Raw genomic sequence first — 21,207 nt, 5'->3', positions numbered from 1 at the left:
TGAAATTTTGTGAACAGTTCCATAAAATAGAGTTCTTAAGCTAAAACATGAGCCTACAAATGATCAGTGAAACTTAAATTTTTGACACTGATGTTCTCTTTCGCTTGATCTGGCCTATAACATGATCATTAAATCAGTGACAATCTTTTCTACTGTAATGATAATTTCATCAAACTGCCCAAACTTACAATCTTGTTTGTAATATTTTTGATAAAAGCAAATATAATGCTACTCCTGATATTGACTTCTCTTAATTCTGAGACGATTCATGTGTGATGAATGAAAAAATCCAGTATAAAAATCAAACAGCAGCACCTCTGTGTTCATTCAGTGGAGCAAAACATAAATGCAACAGTTTGGGGACTATATACACATTTGTCTTGGAAAACCATTACACGGGCCAGAGACCAGAAAAGTATAGGCAAGTGAAAAAAATCTATATAAAAATATGGCTATTCATTCATTCTCTCCCTTTCACTTCGTTAATGGTTCAGACTGTATTTATTGCACAGCTATAGCCTAGCATGACAAGAGCCAAATGTCAGAGGCACCATAGGCTTTGGAGACTCATTAAACCACATGCAGCAGGAAACATAAATTCAATAATCAGCAGTTAAAATGGCATCTCATTTAAGTGACAATGAAGTGGACCTGTTAACTGAATTACAAGTCAATTCTAACAGCAACAATTGCTGCCTCTGAAATATTCACAATATCTTGCATATAATTGCTCAGTTCACCATCAGTGTAACAGAGATTAGAGACTCAGAGTTTGCTCACTAAAAGTTTCCATGTAGGTTAGAGCTGAACAATATATCGTTTGAGTATTGTCATCGTGATGTACGTGTGCGCAGTAGTCATATCGCAGGTCCTGTGATGTAGGAGGTAAATAAACTCAATCTGTTTTCATCTAATTTCAACCTGGGTACCTGACACACACTGCACACAGCGATCCACCAATCACAATCATTCTTAATCAGTTTGCCGAAGCAGACCATGCGCCTGCACATGGAGTGAGTCGCTGGTAACAACATTGAAAAATGAGCAAGAAAATAACCGAAAACAAAGACTTGGTGCCAAAAAGGAAAGCAACGTCGGTTAGGCTATGTGGAAAAAAACACGTGATTTGTGTTGACACAATGAGAGGGAACACATCTAATTAGTTTGACCACTTACGTCGGCGCCACACAGCTGTTATATCCTCCTGAATATTTTTTCATATCACAATATATAGCGCAGGGTTAAAAAAAAAAATCGCAGTGTCAGTTTTTTCCAATATCATGCAGCCCTAATGTAGCTTCTGACACGCTGACAGCTATTTGAATGTGCACAAATGTAAAAAAAAAAAAAAAAAAAAATCAATTCACAAAAATGGCACAGAATTAAAAACACACATCTGAGCTCAGCGTGACTAATCAATCAATGCAGCAAAGCACAATACTGAGTCAAAATTAAAAAAAAAAACAAGTGGTGCAAGGCTCAACAAACCCCGCCCCTCACACGTATTGTAGCTTATTTTGGCATTTATCCAGCTGATGTCATCATGTCTATGCGTGTGCTGATGTCAGCATGGACACATTTCACCCATTATAAGTAAATGGGGGGAAAAAAAAGATTTTAAAAGTTCATAAAAAATTTTAACTTTGACCTACTTTTCCCAAAATGTAATACATTTATTTTAGGTCACTGGCAATCTATAAACCCAATTTGATATGAATTTAAACAATAGCTTTGCTGCTAAAGTGTTAACAAACAAACAAAGAAACAAACTGAAACGAAAGCAATAGCCTTTGCCTCCCCTTTGAGGGGCAGGGAAATAATAATAATGAGTATTAAAATGGAAAGTGATCCCTCTTCTAAATTCCAACAGATGTGTTCGTCAATCGTGGCTGTATCTGTGGATGCACTGGGAAACTGTATGTAAGGATGAGAAAATGAAGCAGCGTATCAGATAGTCACTTCAGACAGCAGGAGACACAATCTCTGCTTTTGACCTGCAGCAAAAATTGCAGCAACTGACTAAATGTTAAATTGAACACACTTTGTGAAGTCAAAAACCCTCAAGTTTCCCTAGTTTCAGGGATAAGGTACATGAACCCTTCTCTTTCTCACCACCACAAACAGTGCCTTTATTGAGCTGAGACGCTGCATCTAAACAAACTCCCAGAGCAAATAAAGCTATTTAGAAATACCACAAAACCACAGTGTAGGCCATGGAAAACTCACAAACACATCAAACTCCAAAATACACATCTACAAATGATGTAAACACAAGAGCCAACAGAAAATCACACACATACTCTTCTTAAAAGTCACATTTCTGTCTTTCTGTCTGTGTTCATTTCGTGTCCAACTGACATGACAGCAGGATAAACATTCCTCTGTGTGCAGATTAGTAGCTCAGACCAGAGATCAGGCTACTGTTTTTTGTTTTTGTTTTTTTCTGCACAGGTAAAAGAAGCCCATTGTTGCAGTTTTCCTCCATATTTGACATTAACACTGGTTGGCTTGGACTCTACTGCAGCGTTTCTGAACCTAAACACAGTCAATTCCTTTCACTTGGGATTATAGGTTTACATTCTAATTAGAGAAGATGCTAGCTGGTCATTAAGTATCCATCAGGCATAACTAATAGGGAGAACTAATGCAGCAGGTGGGAAGAAATATGCAAATCTAAACCCTAAGTCTGGCCACTGGTATGCACATCACACAGTCAAATGACACCAGTTTGTCTACAGCAGTGGTTCTCAAACGATTTACAGTGGAATACCCCCTGAATAGAGGTCGAATGATATGGGTTTTTCTAAGGACAGTGCTGATTTTTAAAAATTTGGTCAGCCAGTGGCCGATAGCTACAGCAGATTTTTGAGGCCGATATTTAAGGCCGATTTTTTTTAAATAAATAAAATTGAAACACTTAGGTAATTACAATTTTTAAGCTGCAATATAAATGAAATTATTAATACATGTACACATTGTACTCTTTTAACATTTATTGAACTTCAAGTGCTGCTCACACAGGTGCCTGATCAAATATCTTACAACAATTTTTACTACTGATCAAATATCGGCTTTCAAAAAAAAAATTAAGGCCGATATTGAAAAAAATCAATATATCGGTCGGCCGACGTATCGATCTACCTCTACCCCTGAAATATACTTTTTTAGCCAAGTACCCCCAACCCTCGCTTCAGCATTTGTGATTGAAAAAAAATTATATATTAATAGAAATTTAACTGTAATTTATAAAAAAAAAAACCCACATTTTTAAAGTAAATTTTGTCTGCAAAGTATAAACTGAAAAGCGCTCTCTTTTATTGATAAGAAAAATAAATAAATTGGTCATTAATTAATAAATGAACCTTTCATCAACAAAAAATAATTACTTAGCTACTCAAATAAACTCCTTTTGAATAATATAAAATAGAAACATTCTTAAAATGTTACCAAAGCTTCAACAAGATGATTGACAATAAAAGTATTATATGAATATATTTATTGTGTTTTATATTTCAGTATTAATTCTCATTATTAATTTTGTATTTGGTACATGATGACTTATTTAATGTTTTTTTTTTTTTTATGTCAAGTAGCCCCTAGGCTTCTTCCAAGTACCCCTGGGGGTACACGTACCCCTGGTCTACAGTAAAGTTCCCACTTAAACACAGATTATATTCAACCAAAACACATGATGACTCTCCAACATATGGTTATGGTGAACTGGGTTATCCAATGAATAAATATACTGTACCTAGCAATCTAGCACTCACAGAAAATGTTTACAAACAATGTGAAAAACAAGAAGTCATCCCAAAATATTCTCATGCAATTGGTAATTTTACTTGTATTTGAAAGAAATACCTAAAGCCGCAGGACGTCCTGAGATTTGAAGCTGATACGATGACACATTTTTTGAGTGAATCCATTAGTATCACAGCAGTCGCGTGTCTCAGCCTTCAGGCGTGCACAAATATGACCTCGTTTTCAATTTTGGCTTCACATTTTACAACCTCCCTTTGCTGAAAATAGGCAGGGCTGGTTCATGATGAATATTTTCGATATACTATGATGAATAAAACTAATGTTTAAAAATACCATCCAGATGTAGAGAAATTTGACATCTTCAGCAACGGTATTCTCATTAATCCTTAATTTGGTCTGACATGCACAAAGAATCCAGCAATGTCCATGAAAAACAAAGCTGTATGAAACCAACGTGTCATGCAAACATTCCCTGAAACCCATGACCATATCTGTACAAAACACAAAAATACCACCGGACTGAGAGTCGGAGTTATTAGTGTAAACAGTTATGATGTGTACTGTCAGAGCTTTTGTTTATGGCACAAATGAGACAAAAACAGGAGAGAGAGAAAGATAGAGATATCTGAAAAAGTGGGTAAAAATCATCTATTTACGTCCTCATCAACAGCTACTAATTTTCCGCTCAGTCAAACCAATCCTCTGTGGCTGAGTGTTTTCTTTCTTTTTATGAATATACCGTCTCACTTTCCTTTCATAAGCAGGGGACTTGAATTCTGAGCATGCTTAGTGTGGTAAAAGCAAAATATAATGTCAGATTGTCCATCACAGAACACTTTAAACTTTCCTCTGCAGACAAATCTTCCCAGTTGGGCCTCATACTCAGAAAACACCAAAAGTAGAAGGAGAAGTTTGGACATAAAACTTCAAGCTTCAGGCTCCACAAGTCACAAAGTGTATTGACTAATACATTTTATATCAGATATGACACTTTCTTTTTTTATACTGTACGTTCTGAAGTGAAAAATAAAATGACAAGTATCAGCCACTGTGCCAGCAAGATCGATGACCATGATGGAATATTTGGACGTGAAGCCTTCTTAGAGCAGAATCCCTGGTGTACATCATGTAGGTGGCAATGCTAAAGTGCACCAGGGGATAATTTATTCTTCTGTGACCGTCTATGTGTGCGGGTGAGGAATGGTAGGCTATCAGGACTTTGTGTGAATGGTCATATATATATATAAATATATCTCATGTGCAAACATTCTTTTAAGCATGTGAGCCTTTGTGCGCCACAGCAGGGATACTTGATGGCGTATTGATCACAGCTGATTCCACAGGCTCTGCCATCGATTAGTAAAAATGCCTCCAGCTCTTCTGGAGATAAGCCAAGCACTACTTCATATCCCCTTGGTATCAGAACATGACTGTGTATGAATTAGCTGGAGATGCAGAGCAGAGGGATTTGTAAATATTTCTGCAAAAGTTATGTCACCACTGACTATACAATAGAGTGTGACAAAATATCGATATGGCGAACTATCACGATATTTAATCTTGTGATGGATTATCGATGTGCTCTCGCTGCAATGACAGAATGAATGGCTGTGTATGTTTGTTACCTCCACCAAAGTGAAACGGCGGAGGTTATGTTTTCATCTGGGTTTGTCTGTCTGTTTGTCTGTTAGCAAGATAACTCAAAAAGTTATGGATGGATTTTGATGAAATTTTCAGGAAATGTTGATACTGGCACAAGGAACAAATGATTACATTTAGGTGGTGATGGGGGGGGGGGCTGATCTGCCTTGGCGGAGGTCTGCGCTCTGCGAATGCTTTTCTAGAAAAGACAGCACAGACTTCCACCAAGGCAGATCAGTGGCCTCACCACCACCCCCACCCCCGATCACCACCAAAATTTAATCATTTCTTCCTTGTCCGAGTATCAACACTTCCTAAAAATTTCATGAAAATCCATCCATAACGTTTTGAGTTATCTTGCTAACAAACAAACAAACAAACAAACAAACACGGGGGGTGGGGCGGCAGATCTGTCTTGGTGGAAGTCTACGCTCTCCAAGTGCTTTCCTTGTTTCTGTATTTATTTATTACTGTGGTGTTTGTGTTGTTCTTGTATTATTACTATGCACTGACTGCTTGACACTTTTTTTTCATGTTAGAATTACAACACAGGACTATTCTATTCCTATTTCTATTTGTATCATTTTTACCTCTGCCAAGTGTAACGACGGAGGTTACGTTTTCATCGGGGTCTGTCCGTCTGTTTGTTAGCAAGATAACTCAAAAAGTTATGGACGGACTTTGATGAAATTTTCAGGAAATGTTGATACTGGCACAAGGAACAAATGATTAAATTTTGGTGGTGATTGGGGGGGGGGACTGATCTGCCTTGGCGGAGGTCACCACTGACTATACAATAGGAGGCCTTGGCGGAGGTCAGAGTGCTTTTCTAGTTTAAGAATTATTATTATTATTAAAATATAGCTGCTATAAACTTCTTTCAACTCCTGCTTCCTCCCTCCATCCAAAGACATGCACTGCTAGGTTAATCGGTTACTCTACATTGCCCGTAGTTGTGAATGTAACACTGACTGTTCGTCTCTATAAGTCAGCCCTGTGATGAACTGGTGACATGTCCAGGGTGTACTCCGCCTTTGCCCCTATGTAACTGGGATAGGCTCCAGTGACCCCTGTGACCCTAGTGAGGATAAAGCTGGTTCAGAAAATGAATGAATGAATGAATGAATTTCATCATTCCTCCTTATTGAGTCAAATCACAGTTTTACATGTCATCCAGGGGGCGCTCCTTGCACAAGTGGCTGAAAATTGGGCCAAAGTCATAGAAGAAGAAAAAACAAACAATGGCGCTAATATGGCGGACTGGAGCAGTGAAGTTAAACTGAAACATGCACTGACATTGTTGAAATCCAAAGTGTGGACTCACTTTGGATTTTCGGCACTCGAAAAGGAGTGGGAAGAAGTATAACTTATAGACTCCCACCCCCTTTTTACAAACTAATAAATAAATTAATTCCGTTTCCTTTGCTTTGTTAACACACTTTTTTTCCCTGTATGTTGTTACAATAACACAAAGCATCCATACAAAACCATTCACATACACTTTTTTTTAGTCAGCTCACACAATCAGATTTGCCCAGTCAACCTTTTATTAATACAAACTATAATATTTATATGCACACAAGTATTTACAACAAATGCAATCATTAATAAATGTGATATTATCTCCTTATCATGATAGTCTGTATTAAAAAAAAAATATTTGACCATGTTGAATGGTTCTTTGTTATCTGATGATTCTATGTGCTCAAAATAAAACTAAACTAACTAACTTTGGATTTTATGGTGTGGATGGGACAAAGCTGGATAAGGACTTTGAAGTATGTACGAACTGTCTCACAAAAAAACAATACACAGTCGGCACAACAAACATGCAGAACTGAGAGACATGAGATGTGGTGTTTTCTGAATGACTTTAAAATAATGTCATTCTTTGTCAAACACCTAAAAAAAACTCCTGTTCTAGTTCCGTTGAACTAAAAAAGTGTCATTGTTTTTGCACTACTGCTGTTTGTACTCTGGTTAAATTATGCTGCAAAATATAAACATATTTATTTTGTTTGTTTCTTTGTTTTTGTTTACCCCTATAAATGCATGGATATATTGTAGGTTATTAAGAGCAATATAACGATAATCGCAGTATCGCCATATCGAGATATTATCGAGACTGTGAGCCATGTTTTGCGTATCACATCATATCGTAATCTCAGAGGTATTCCCCGCCCTACTATACAACAATTACAGAATATGCATCAGCATCTGCTTGTGTGGTGAGAGGATGTCTTTCCACCACTGAATCGGACAAGTCATTCAGTCTATTGAAAAAGCTTAATAAGTATGAATATGAAATTAAAGATAAAAATGAGAGATTATTATATCACTTCCTGGCAAATTGCCTATTAAACCCTCAAAAATCTTAAAATATCCGCCAGCAACCAAAAGCATCTACTGATTCAAACATGTAATAACTTCTGAATTCATTTAAATAATTGAGGCAAAAAGCAATTTCTCAGCTTTTCCGTGGCATCAAATGTGTCTTACTTACACATTAAGAGACTCTGTAGTGAATGTGAAAACTCTGTCATCTTCTGTAATATTAATTCACAAATAAAACCCATGTACTCTAACAAACGGCAGTGGTTGTAGACACTTATTTTCTGTTCACTTAACGATACATGTTGGTGAAAAGTTTTTCTTCAGTTTTGATAGAATAAACTTTTAATTTACCCCTAGCATCTACATGATCAGTAAATTAAATATCTTCCTGAAACCCAGGAAAGTACAAGTTTTGCCTTTTTTTTTTTACATTGAATAATTGCCTTTATTGGAAATGGCACAATGTAACAGTTTTTTCAGATGTATTTTTAAGATTTTTATGGAATGTCCTTTGCTGTGGACAGTGTTTTATTTATTTATTTATTTTTAATAAAGCTGTGAAACTCTTGTCCCCTACAGAGGACAAAAAACGCATTGCTGGGTCTCAGGAGAATATAATATTTTCACTGAAAAAGGCAAAATGCAGACAGTATTATAGTAAATGATTGACTGATGATGATGATGATGATGATTGTTTGGGAAAGGGTTAATGAAAAGAATAATTTATTTGGAAATCCTCACAAACATAGTAAAATAATAGAGTCTTTAAGGGTTAAGAAACAAGCCGATTTACCCAAAACAGTGCTGAACTCATTTTTGCACTACTTTCTACCAGGCCAAAGTACACACCTATGAATGAAAAAAGCAAAGGAATCAACATCTTAATTATAAAGGGAACTTCGGTAATGAGTGACTGTCAAAGACGACACGTTAGCATCAAAACAGTCTGATATAAGTCCCTTTCATTTATATTAGTCTCTCTAGAGCCACTGTCTCCTGAGTGAAATTTCTCACTCTAACACCCCCCACACACACAGAGGGAGAAACTTTAAAAAAGTAGTAACCATGGTGATATTGTACATTTCCCATCGCGTCCACTCACATTAACACAGAGGCATGCACAGAGACAGAAGGTATATGCTGATACAAACTCAGCAGGCGAACACACCCAGCCGTAACCATGGCATTCTACCCTTCCTCATGTTTCAGGTGGGAAGAAGATGGTCATCGTAACAGACGCCCCCTCTGGGTGACTCAGACATGAGCAGACCCTGTCCAACATGCTTATATAGGCTCATGCACAATGATACCACCACTCTGTAACTAAGGAGACTGTATTTAAACCTGCTGCAAAGAACCAGAGGACATCAGGTAGATTTTTAATCACGATCTTGATTTTATCACAGTTCTTTACACTGATCTTTGAGACTAATTTGCAAGTTTCTAAACAGTGCAACCAAACAATTTCTCTATATAAAACATAGGCCTAAAAGAAAAATATAATGTAGCCCAAAGAAACTCCAGAATGTTTTTAATATCATTTGTGCAATTTTGCCAACATGTGCCAAGAGCAGAAACATACTAAAATGTGAACAACACTGAGTGTGAACTGTTGAACATAAAAACTACACTGCACTTGGTTTTTGAGGTAGCTTTCAAAAAACATTGTGCGTACTCATTGTGGGGTTTGTGTAGTACAAAACACATCCCCTTATAAACCCCCCGATTCCACAATCTCTCTGCTTTGTTGGATCATCGATACATTCTAATCCTTCATGATCTAATATCGTCATATCGCACACCCCTACTGTACCTTAGAGAAGTCTAAACATGTTACACTGGTCTACCATTATCGGCCTCAGAGATTAAATGTGCTGATGTTACATATTTTAATCGGATTAATTGGAAAATAAATGACCAAAGTGCTGCTTTGCTGATGTTTTCCAGGTATATGATAAAGTGTTATTCCACATATATATTGGTTTATGTACATTTATATAATAGATTTATAAATATTCCACTGATAGAACCTGTAAAGTGAATGTGCTGTAATGTACAGACAGTGTTTTGAAGTAGATCTAGTAGCTCTGAGACAAATAATTCTTTGGAGTTAAACCCATCAACCTCAATCATTAATTCTCAAATTTCCCATTTTGACCCAAGACTGTAAATTGTAAACTTCAGCCAACCAGCATTTATGACTGGATTTTTCTTTATCAGTGACTCACACGTGGTAAAATTTCACTACCTTTATGCCGTGTTTCCATTCCGTGGTACTAGGGATGTAATGATGTGAGAATTTCATATCATGGTTATTGCGACCAAAATTATCATGGTTATCATTATAATAATGGTATTGTTGAAATGTGCTCAAAATTATCAAAAAGTATCTGTCTTATACACACCTGAAATAATTTAACTAAGTTGTATTTTGAAAAAAAAAAAAAAGAAACTAAAAAAAACCTCAAATAAAATAATAGGCACAATATACTTTCTGTTGGCAGAAACATTCAAATATTAACATGTAAATATCAAACATACAGATGTGTATTAAAGATGGCACCTTATGGCCATTGTTTGACCATTTTCCATATCAAGTTTGTGTTGAAAGAGCAGTAATCAAACACGGTTATCATGATAATTAGAATTTAAACTGTAATACTAACTGTCTAGAATTTTACTGCGGTTTATCGTTATACCATTAAATGTTACATCCCTATGTGGTACCGGCTTGACTCGACTTGACCTTTTTACGTAAAAGAACCTGGAATCTGGTACCTGGTACTATTTTTTTTAGTATTTGCTCAGCTGAGGTTCCAAAACAGGTGAAGAGATACTAAAATGTGATGTGTAAACAATGCAGACCACTGATTGGTCAGACAGTTTTCTCTGCATCATTGCGTCATCAATGCACGATCCAGATTCTGAAGTTTACAGTAAATATAGCGGTAGGCTAATCCATGATGACAGCCTGCAAAACAACACTGGTCGGTCGAGGAGGTTCAGACATTTCTATCCTCGGTGGCTGATGAAAAGAGCGAGTTTATCAGCAACCCTCTGAGCAGACGTCAAGGAAGCCACGTGCAGTGTCGCTATGACAACCAGGTACTATAAAGTAGGTAGTATCCTGTAATCAAAGCAGTCTCCTGGAAAAGTACCTGGAACCTGAGTGGAGTGGAGTGGAGTGGAGCCAATACCATGTAGTGCAAACACAGCTTTATTCTGGAAGCATTTTACTTGTAGACCATTGTTATCTTTATTGCACCACAGGTTGACCAGTGTTGTCTATAAACTTTAGCTAATCGTGTTAAAAAAAATGTCCAAGTTTCAAGTAATGAGCATTTTATCTTATAGCCCTCTTAACCCCAGAACTCCTAGAACTATTTTTGTAGCAAATAATTTTTTTTCTTTATTTTCAACTTTTCCTAAATTATTTATCATCATTTGTTATGATATTATGCTCTGCATTTCGCATTTTTCAGCGAAAACCATTAATTTTCCTAAATTCAATTCACATGATCACGTAGATATTCATGAAAACAGAGAAAATTTAAAAGGTTATTATATCAAAACAGAGAAAATTCAAGAGAAAGTCACTTTTTCAGCAAAATATATCTTCAGCCAAATGCAAAAACAAGGATCTACAACCACAGTCACATGTAAAACTACATGGGTTTTATTGTCAAATGAATTTTACAGAACGTGACAGTGTTTCCACATTCACTACAGAGCGTCTGAATGTTGAAATGAGTCAAATCTACTGCTGCTGAAATGCAAAGAAACTACATTTTACCTGAATTATTTCTATCTATTGACAGGATTAGTGGTTCAATAGTTATTAAACATTTTAGATCGGTAGACGGTTTTAGTCCCCAGCACCTGCTTAGGTCTTTGAGGGTTAACCCAGATAATACAACCAAAAGATGAGTGAATTTAGTAGCTATCATACAGTTTACTACAGTGTGGAGTGATACATTTAAAGGTGGGGTGTGTATGACTTATTGGCATCTAGTGGTGAGGTTTAAAACGGCAGTCAACTAGAATACCCCTCTAAACACTCAGCGTGGAGAACGCAAGATAGCAGTAAACTCAAGAAAAGAAAAAAACACTGTATAGCCAGTGGTTTGTCTGTTCTGGGTTACCATAGAAACATGCACGGACAGTTATGAACATGATACAGTTGACTTACAAATTGGATCTGAATGAAAACCAACTCTGTGTAAGTTTTTTAAACAATCTGATCAAAAGCACTACAAATTGTATGTTTGGAGGGAAAAAAAACACACATAAAGGTAAAGTATTTCGTCAGCGCACAAGTATGTAAACATGCCAGGACGTTTTCAGTTTCGATATTAGTTGAATTCCAGTAGAAACCAGTCACTCTACAAAAACAAATTACTGGCCCAGCTTTTAAATAATGGCTTACTACCCATCACCTCCCATGACAAATGATAAAAATAAACCAGTCACACATGCTATCATAGTGCTATTTTTTTCCTGTAAATAATGTGTTTTCAGAAGTGACACAAATCTGACACTATTAATATCTCTAGTGACTCCAGTGAATTAACGTACAGTGATTCCATACCGTCAACTGATTCCATATTTAGTGGGGGTTTTTTTGTTTTTTTTTTTCCGTGATGCATGATTGTGTGCATTTAAAAAGCCTTTTCATGGTGAAAGAGATGAGTGACACCCCAGTAAGGTGTGACCTATTTGATTTCACAGCGGTGACACATTTAACTGGATTCCCTACCTGGAGGCATCTCCAAACATGTGGCTGACCTGAGAGGCATACAGTCTGAAAGTCACAAAGCCCAAAAAAAAAAAAAAAAAACACCACACATTCTCTGCATTTCACAGCGGCTTATATGTAGAAGGGGAAAATCCTCCCTGAATGACAGAGAAAAGACCCCCGTCAAAGAGGTTAAATCCACGCCGCACAGCCTCGTCCTCTGCTCCCACTGACTGTTTGCATCATGTCAAGTAACACTGCACACGCTAATGATTTTAACACCATATATGTGTTCCACAGCAAAATAATGCACTCTATTAGACATGTAACCAACAACAACAACAACACAGACACTGGCAGCTGCCAAATAGTGCAGTCAAAGCACCCCACAAACAATACGGGGAGGGGTAACACAGTCAGAAATATCTTAATAGCAGGAATGATCGCCTCAATGTGACTGGATTCCCATTTAAACACTTATAACATCTATGACAAGTAACATGAGGACTGTCCTTGAATATATACAGATCAGGAAATAGGGTTTATTGCAGTTTATTAGTTTATTATGGAAACTATTTATCACAAGGGAGTTAGTGTAGATCAGGGGTAGGCGACCATTTGGCTCTTTGCATGTAGCTTTGTCAAAAAACATATGGAAATGAATAACATTGAGGCTTTTTTTTTTTTTCCAACATATTTTGATATTATTGTCAAAACCATAAAGTCAATTTGATGTTATGCAGCTGTAAAAATGTAGACTATACGCCAAATGAAGCAGTAGAAGTAGTAATAGTCAAGGACTTTTTATTTTATGACCCTGACGGTATTCATCTGTATTCTCCATTACAAAGAAAGCATTCACATACCAATACATTTTTGCTGCAAAACACAATAATGGCATTTTCTTTAGTGTAGTTCTATAATTTCTTTGTAGTTCTGTAAATGCACCAAAACTTGGATTTATTCTCAACATATTCCATGCAAACTAATCCTAAAGAACTTCTTAAATATATAGAAATGAATAACACTAAGACTTTTTTTTTTTTTCCATATTTTGATATTATTGTCAAAACCATAAAGTCAATCTGATGATATGCAGCTGTAAAAATGTAGACTATACTCCAAATGAAGCAGTAGAAGTAGTAATAGAGTACTTTTTATTTTATGACACTGACGGTATTCATCTGTATTCTCCATTGCAAAGAAAGGATTCATATACCACAAAACACAACAATGGCATTTTCTTTAGTGTAGTTCTATAATTTCTTTGTAGTTCTATAAATGCACCTAAACTTGGATTTATTCTCAACATATTCCATGCAAACTAATCCTGAGGAGCTTCTTAAACAGTCACCACTTTGAGGGAAAACATAAAGGGATATGTTATGGCTCAAGACAATTGTGTTTTTCTATTTCTGTTCTAAATAGTGAAGGTTGCCGACTCATGCTGTAGATGCTCAATAATATTCACTTTTTACACCTGTAACACACTGTGCTTTAACCCTTGAAGACCTTGAACTATTTTCATGGCAGCTTCCCAGTGGTTATTTTTACTATATTACTATATATTTAATAATACGCATCAGGCATATTATGGTATATAGTATAGATATGCTTAAACTAGGAAAATTATTACTGTTATTAATTATATAAGGAGAAGGGGTGGGAGTTTATACCTTATGCTTCTTCTCACTCCTTTTTGAATATGTATTAAATGTCTTATGTCAAATGTTTAAGCTTAGGTTCTTGTGTTCTTACATTCTTGAATTTCCCCAGGACCAATAGAGTATCTATCTATCTATCTATCTATCTATCTATCTATCTATCTATCTATCTATCTATCTATCTATCTATCTATCTATTTTGTGTATTTATTTTTCTTCCTGTTTTGACATTCATATTCAAAATGAATATCTAAATCAATCAATATTATCATCTGCATTTTGCATTTCCAGTGAAGATCTGATATTTTCCTATTTGTAACTTACAGATCACATAGATGTTCATAAAAGCTCAGAGTGAATTCACAGGTTATCGTATCAAAACAGAGAAAAGGGACTTTTTCAGCTATTTATTTATTTTTATATGATTATTCTACCTGAGCATAAAACAACCATCTACAGCCACTGTCATGTGTTAAACTCCTTGGATTTTTACTGGTGAATCAGTGTTTACACAACATAATGGTGTTTCCACGTCCACTACCAAGTCTAAATGGATCATATCTGATGCCTATAAAAAGCTGAGAAACAACATTTTACCTGATTTGGATATGACCAGTGGTTAAAAAGTTATCAAACATTTGAGATCAGCTGATGCCTTTTTTCACCTGCAGCTGTTTATGTCTTCGAGGAAACCTGAACATTACATGACAACATTAGATTAACTCTCGACATGTCCTAAATCACACATTGTTTGTAACAGTGCTCAACCTAAAGTGTGTGTTTTTGTGCTATTTTGTGCGCTAACAGCCTACAACCCGCGACGAACTGCGTCCAAGTGGCATTTCTGAGCTTTTACGCGTCACAGTCACGGCATTTCCACTGAAGGAAAAACACACCTGAGCCTAAACTTGAGTTCAGGTGACTTCTGTCTGCTGTTTTTTTTTTCTCCTAACATTGACTCTAAAAGCAGGTTAAACACACACATTCCCCTACCTGCAGGACACTGTGATTTCAACTTTGGTGGCAGGAATAGACGCGTTGAGCGGGTCGAAGTCGCCTATCGACGCCATGTTTAGGAAACTGTTGTTCATCCTGTTAAATTTGTTTTTGCCTTTCCTTTTCCTTTTTCCTTTCGTCTGTGGTCCAGCCCCTTTGTTATGTACGAGCGGCGACCGGAGAGAGGAACCGTGCGTGCGTGCGTCCGTGCGCCTCCTCGGCGAGAAGTGGAGCAAAGGTGCCGGAGAGAGGGAGTACAGGCTGGCGGAGATGTGATGTCATTTCTCTATCTCTCTCCCTGTGTACTCCTCTCTTTTCACTCCTCTTCCCTCTTTCTTTATGCCTCTCTGACATATCCTTCCCTCCTCACTCCTCAATTCACTTCACTTCAGCTGACTCCTGTTAAATTCATCTCCAAATCCCCACAGAATCACTATTTACTGGCATGGAAATCATGAAAATCACACAATCACCAACAAAATAGAAGACATTTCTCATTTTGAAAAAAAAAAAAAAAAAAAAAGGTCTTTGCTGCATTTCCCTTTCCCTCAATGCCCCTCATTCACTACATTTCATCCCAGTTCCATGCACTTCAGTTGAATTCACCACAGGGTTGGTGTCATCACACACTCCTCAGTCCTTTTTGCATGGACGGAATAACCTGTTCAAGGGTCCAGGGCAAATATTGGCTGTTGGGCAGCTAATGAACCCACCCACAATAAATTTATTTAGGGCTACACACAATCAGAGGCTCTGCAAAAGGGCAAACAGTGGTGTGTGTGTCGGATTTGGAAACCGGATTCAAAAAAACAAATTAAACTAATTAAAATCGGTGTTGCTGCCAAACTGTTCCAGTCTCCGGCAGAACATTTGGAGGGTTATTAGTGGCTGTGTATAACTCACAACTTTCTCTCTCTTCTTCTATGTGATCCTCGCTGTGCTATGAGGATAAGCATCTGATTTAATTAACTGAAAGGAAGACCCTCCACTGGCGAAGAATACGACAGCATGATGAATGCAGGAGGAGGATAAGGAGGAGAATCACATTATGTGTGTGTGTGTGTGTGTGTGTGTGTGTGTGTGTGTGTGTGTGTGTGAGAAAAGCATATGTTTTGATACTGGATTCTTCTTTTTTACATAATTCAAGGTGTTATTAGAGTTTTTTCTTGGTACATGACAATCATACAATGTTGCTTAACCCATAAAGACCCACAGCTACTTTTGTGTTAGTTCTCAATTTTTTTTTCCTCCTCTATTTAACTTTTCTTAAGTGATTTATCACCATTCATTATAACATTATCCTCTGTATTTAGCCAGCCAGTCAGTGAAAATCAGGTATTTTCATATATTTAATTTACTGTGCATGAAGATTTTCACAAAAGCTCCGATTAAAGTTGAGGGTTATTATATCAACAATAAAAACAGAGAAAAATGAAGAAATAGGGATTTTTTTTTTTTTTTTATAGCAAATCTATCATTAACTGAACATAAACCCAGTGTGTCCATTCACTGTCAGTGATCCAACTCCATGGGTTTTACTGGTGAATCAATGTTGTAGAAGATGACAGTGTTTCCATGGTAACTACAGAGCCTCTGAACATCCAAATGGGTCATATCTGATGACCATGAAAAGATGAATTAATGTATTTTACACCAATTATTTACATATATTGAAAGGATTAGTGGATCAACAGGTATTAAACAGTTTAGATCAGTAGCAAGGTTATAATAGTTTTGGATTTTTCCATATAGTTTAGTTTTATTTAGTTTTGACTTTTTTTTTTTTATCTAATTCAGTTCGTTTTAATTAGTTTTTAGAGCAGGTTTGCTAGTTTTTATTAGTTTTTGTTATTTTCTAAATGCTTAGTTTTAGTGTAGTTTTAGTTTTAGTTTTTTTCATATCTTTTCTCTTCCTCGCCGTCAAATTCAAATAAATCCCAGACAGGACTCTGCTGCTTTCTCCCACCTTTAGTCTCCATGTTTCCAGGTAGAGTGGGGATGAGAAGACGACTCTAAGCCACAAGTGACGAGAAGTGACGGACCATTTAATATCATATGGTGCCAGCAGCTAAAATTGCTTGAGGGAAATAAATCCATTTCATATCAATCCAACACTGACAAAGATGAAAACGAAGGGAGTTTTGTCCATAATTTTTATACGTTTTAGTTAGTTTTGTAAACACACAATACAGTTTCAGTTAGTTATGGTTTTTTTCTTTTAATTATAGTTTTTATTTATTTCAGTTAACGAAAATGTTTTGACAGTTCTAGCTTTCATCATTCATTAGTTTTCGTTAACGATAATAACCTTGATCAGTAGATGGTTTTGGTCACCAGAGGCTGTTTGGGTCTATATGTTAAAGCAACGTATGACTTTAATCACTAATTTTTCTTCAGTTTTGTAAAACCTAAGTGATAGCCTCCTTATCACTAACTCATAAGTCTTTCCCTGTTAACGCACCTGAATCACTTCCCTCACAGTGAATGACTTTGAAGTGTACTCTATCACAAATCCTCTGTTTGTTTACATACCAAGCCAAAACCAAACCGTCACTCAGGCCTTTTTGGAATTCCACACAGCCACAGCAGGAAGACGCGATGAAGCCCTTTCCATGTTTGTTGCTGCTGCAGCCATCCATGGGGAATTCCAAAAAGGCCTGAAAGGACTGGCCTTGGTTTCTGTTTCGGTTTGGTATGTAAACAAACCGACTGCTTGTGATGGAGTACACTTCGAAGTTGTTCACCGTGAGGGAAATGATTCAGGTGCGTAATCACAGAAAGACTAATCCAGTGGTTCTCAAACTTTTTTGGCTCGTGACCCCATTTTAACATCACAAAATTCTGGCGACCCCAGACATTCAAAACGGAGACATTTTTTTTGCTACAATTAATTTGTTTGATGATGTAATAGTTTGCTATACTAGGTTGCAAATAAACATTAATTTTAGACGACATTTAGTCTATATAATGTATATTATTATAGACGGAGGCAGAAAAGCCAGGTGTAGATTACTGCACAAAGTTAGAATTTGATTTTTCTTGGTCAGGATATGTACAGTCAGTCCAGCTTGGATTTACAAGGCTGACAATTAATACTGAACAAACAAGAACTCAAACTATGAATTATGAAAGAGCTGCAGCATCTGAAACTGACCACAATGAACATTTGACAGATAAACAGAACCACAGTGCTTCAGTTTCAGACTCACAGTTTGTCTTTTGTGGATTGGGATTGTCTCCGTCAGCTCAACATATATATTTTTTATTATTAAGCTTTTATTTCATTTTTATCAATTTCTAGAAATTTCAGGCAACCCCATTTGAATTCCAGATGACCCCATGTGGGGTCCCGACCCCGAGGTTGAAAAACACTGGACTGCAATTGTTGTGAAGCAGATACCGGTTCACTTTTCCACACTTTTTGGACATGTCCTAATCTTCATAACTATTGGACATCTATATTTACAACATTTTCAAAAATTTATGACATTAACTTTCCACCTTCAGCCCTGACAGCACTTTTTGGAGTGATTCCCCCAAACATTTATATTTCTAAATATTATTTAAATGCTATTGCATTTGCTTCTCTACTTGCACGACGTCTTATACTTTTGAGGTGGAAACAGGAAACTCCTCCCACACATGATCAGTGGATCGCAGACATTATGCGGTTTTTACATATGGAGAAGATGAGATGTACGTTAGCAGGATCAACTGCAAAATTCTATAAAGCATGGCAGCCTTTTCTAAAATTCACAGAAACTTATAAAATGAGCAATGTATCATGACTTTAACACCAAATCACCACTCATCACCTGGATAATGAGTGGCCATGGGGGCGGCCATGGCTCAGTTGGTAGAGCGGGTTGTCCAATAACCGAAGGGTTGGCGGTTCGAATCCCGCTCTGTCCTAGTCAGTCTGTTGTGTCCTTGGGCACGACACTTCACCCTCCTTGCCTCCAGTGCCACCCACACTGGTGTATGAATGTTCGGTGGTGGTCGGAGGGGCCGTAGGCGCAAAATGGCAGCCACGCTTCTGTCAGTCTACCCCAGGGCAGCTGTGGCTACAGATGTAGTTTACCACCACCAGAGGGAGAATGTGAGCGCGAATGAATAATGGGTCAATAATGTGAAGCGCTTTGGGTGTCTAGAAAGGCGCTATATAAATCCAATCCATTATTATTATAACTGTAGGAATGGTACATATTTTATTTCTGTCTTTTTTTTTTTTTTTTAATATGTGTATAATTGCTATCTATTCAATTTTATTTTATGTATTTATTTTTGCTTTCATAATCTTGATGTCTTCTGGTAAATATATTTACATGTTTATGTTTATATTTAAGTTGGTGGTGGAAACTTGTGTTCAAAAAAAATGTAAAGCTTGTATGATGCATCCGTGTAATGCTGTTAAAAATCCACAAATAAAATTAAAAGAAAAAAAAAAAGAAAGAAAAACACTGGACAAATGGATTAGCGATAAGGAGGCTATCACTCAGGTTTTTTCAAATTTGAAGAAAAATTAGTGATGAGGACTTTCATACATGAATGAAAAGTATCAATAGTACTACAAGGTGTGGAAGTTCTTTGAAGGAAAACATAAATAAATACATAAAATAAATAAACTAAATAGCAGAGGGAAGTAAATCAGCTGTCATCCTGCTGACTGGCAGTGATAGTAATGTAAAACCCAAATGGTTCCTGTACTGGTGCTGTGGTACCGTCCCTGTTACTGAACTTATAAAGCATTTATTCACACAAGGCAGTCTTTATCATCATATTTACCCATTCTTTAAACTATGGGGCTTTGGGGGTTTTCCAGTGTTTAAGAATAATCCTGGCTGCCACTGAGACCCTGAACATGATAACAGAGAATTTCCCTTTTGATATGTTAGTTTTCTGTCCTTTATCCCCCAGTAAACCCAGTCCAGGACAGAGTGGCACCGTTCTTTCTAACAAACCACTTAGAATACGTACAACAACCATCCAAAAGCATTTGATAATTGGACATTCACACAAACAGTGGATCAGAGTGCCATTATCATTTTGACATTTCCAACACACTAAGTTATTCATAAGGTCTAATCTATTCAGTCTCCCAGGGGTCCAATAATATCTTTGTACAATCTTATATTGTGTAAATTTGCCTTTACGTTCCCCTAAAAAATTTCATCCATTCCTCATTCTCAAAAACAAACCCCAGTGTTCTTTTCCCATAAGACCTTCAACCTGTTTAGATCAATACTGCGTGCAGAGTTCATTCTTCTGTAGAATATGGAGGCTCTGTGATGGTGAGGTGGTAAAACCAAATAGTCCAAAATATGGTTGTCTTCAGTTTGCCGGTGTAGTGACATGACAGGGTTCCTTATCTGAAGATATTTCCAGAAATGTTCCTTTCCCTTTAGGTTATATTTACTCAATACATCATTATAAGACATAAACACTTCACCATCCTACAAATTATCCACTGATTGGATTCTTTGAGTTTATATGTCATGTATTCCCTCTGAGCTGTTATTTTTATTTAACCCATAAAGACCCAAACATACATCAGCAACCAAAGGATCTCCTGGTCTGAAATATAAAATACCTGTTCATCCACTAACCATATCAATACATGTAAATAATTGGTATAAAATGCAGTAATTCATCTTTTCATGGTCATCAGATATGACCCATTTGGATGTTCAAAGGCTCTGTAGTTACCATGGAAACACTGTCATCTTCTACAACACTGATTCACCAGTAAAACCCCGTGGAGTTGGATCAATGACAGTGGATGGACATACTGGGTTTATGTTCAGTTAATGATAGATTTGACTGAAAAGCTCATTTTTCTTCAGTTTTCCCTATTTTTGATATAATAACCCTCAACTTCAGTCTGAGCTTTCATGAACATCTACATGATCAGTGAAATAAATATAGGTAAGCAGGTGACTTTACTTAAAAAGGCTAAATCCAGAGCATAATATTGGAATAAATCACATAAGAAACATTAAAAATAGAGATAAAAAAAATCATTTGGGAACTGTTGCAAAAGTAGCACTGGGTCTTTATGGGTTAACACTCAAAAGC

General features: G+C 36.7%; 1 protein-coding gene across 2 annotated transcripts in view; it reads right to left on the bottom strand.

Moving 5' to 3' along the window:
• LOC115430510 (copine-8) overlaps nucleotides 1-15,335 on the bottom strand; it is a 151,568-nt gene extending 136,233 nt beyond the window's left edge. For both annotated transcript variants that reach the window (XM_030150569.1, XM_030150570.1), the window contains exon 1: nucleotides 15,130-15,335. In XM_030150569.1, coding sequence (XP_030006429.1) covers nucleotides 15,130-15,227 — 98 coding nt within the window. In that variant the 5' untranslated portion in view covers nucleotides 15,228-15,335. The remainder of the gene's footprint in view (nucleotides 1-15,129) is intronic.
• Between the last annotated feature and the right edge of the window lie 5,872 nt (nucleotides 15,336-21,207).

This window comes from Sphaeramia orbicularis, chromosome 12, assembly GCF_902148855.1.
Source record: "Sphaeramia orbicularis chromosome 12, fSphaOr1.1, whole genome shotgun sequence".
NCBI classification, from domain to species: Eukaryota; Metazoa; Chordata; class Actinopteri; order Kurtiformes; family Apogonidae; genus Sphaeramia; species Sphaeramia orbicularis.
Note: the sequence above shows the minus strand (reverse complement) of the source record. Positions and strands in the feature narration are given on the sequence as shown.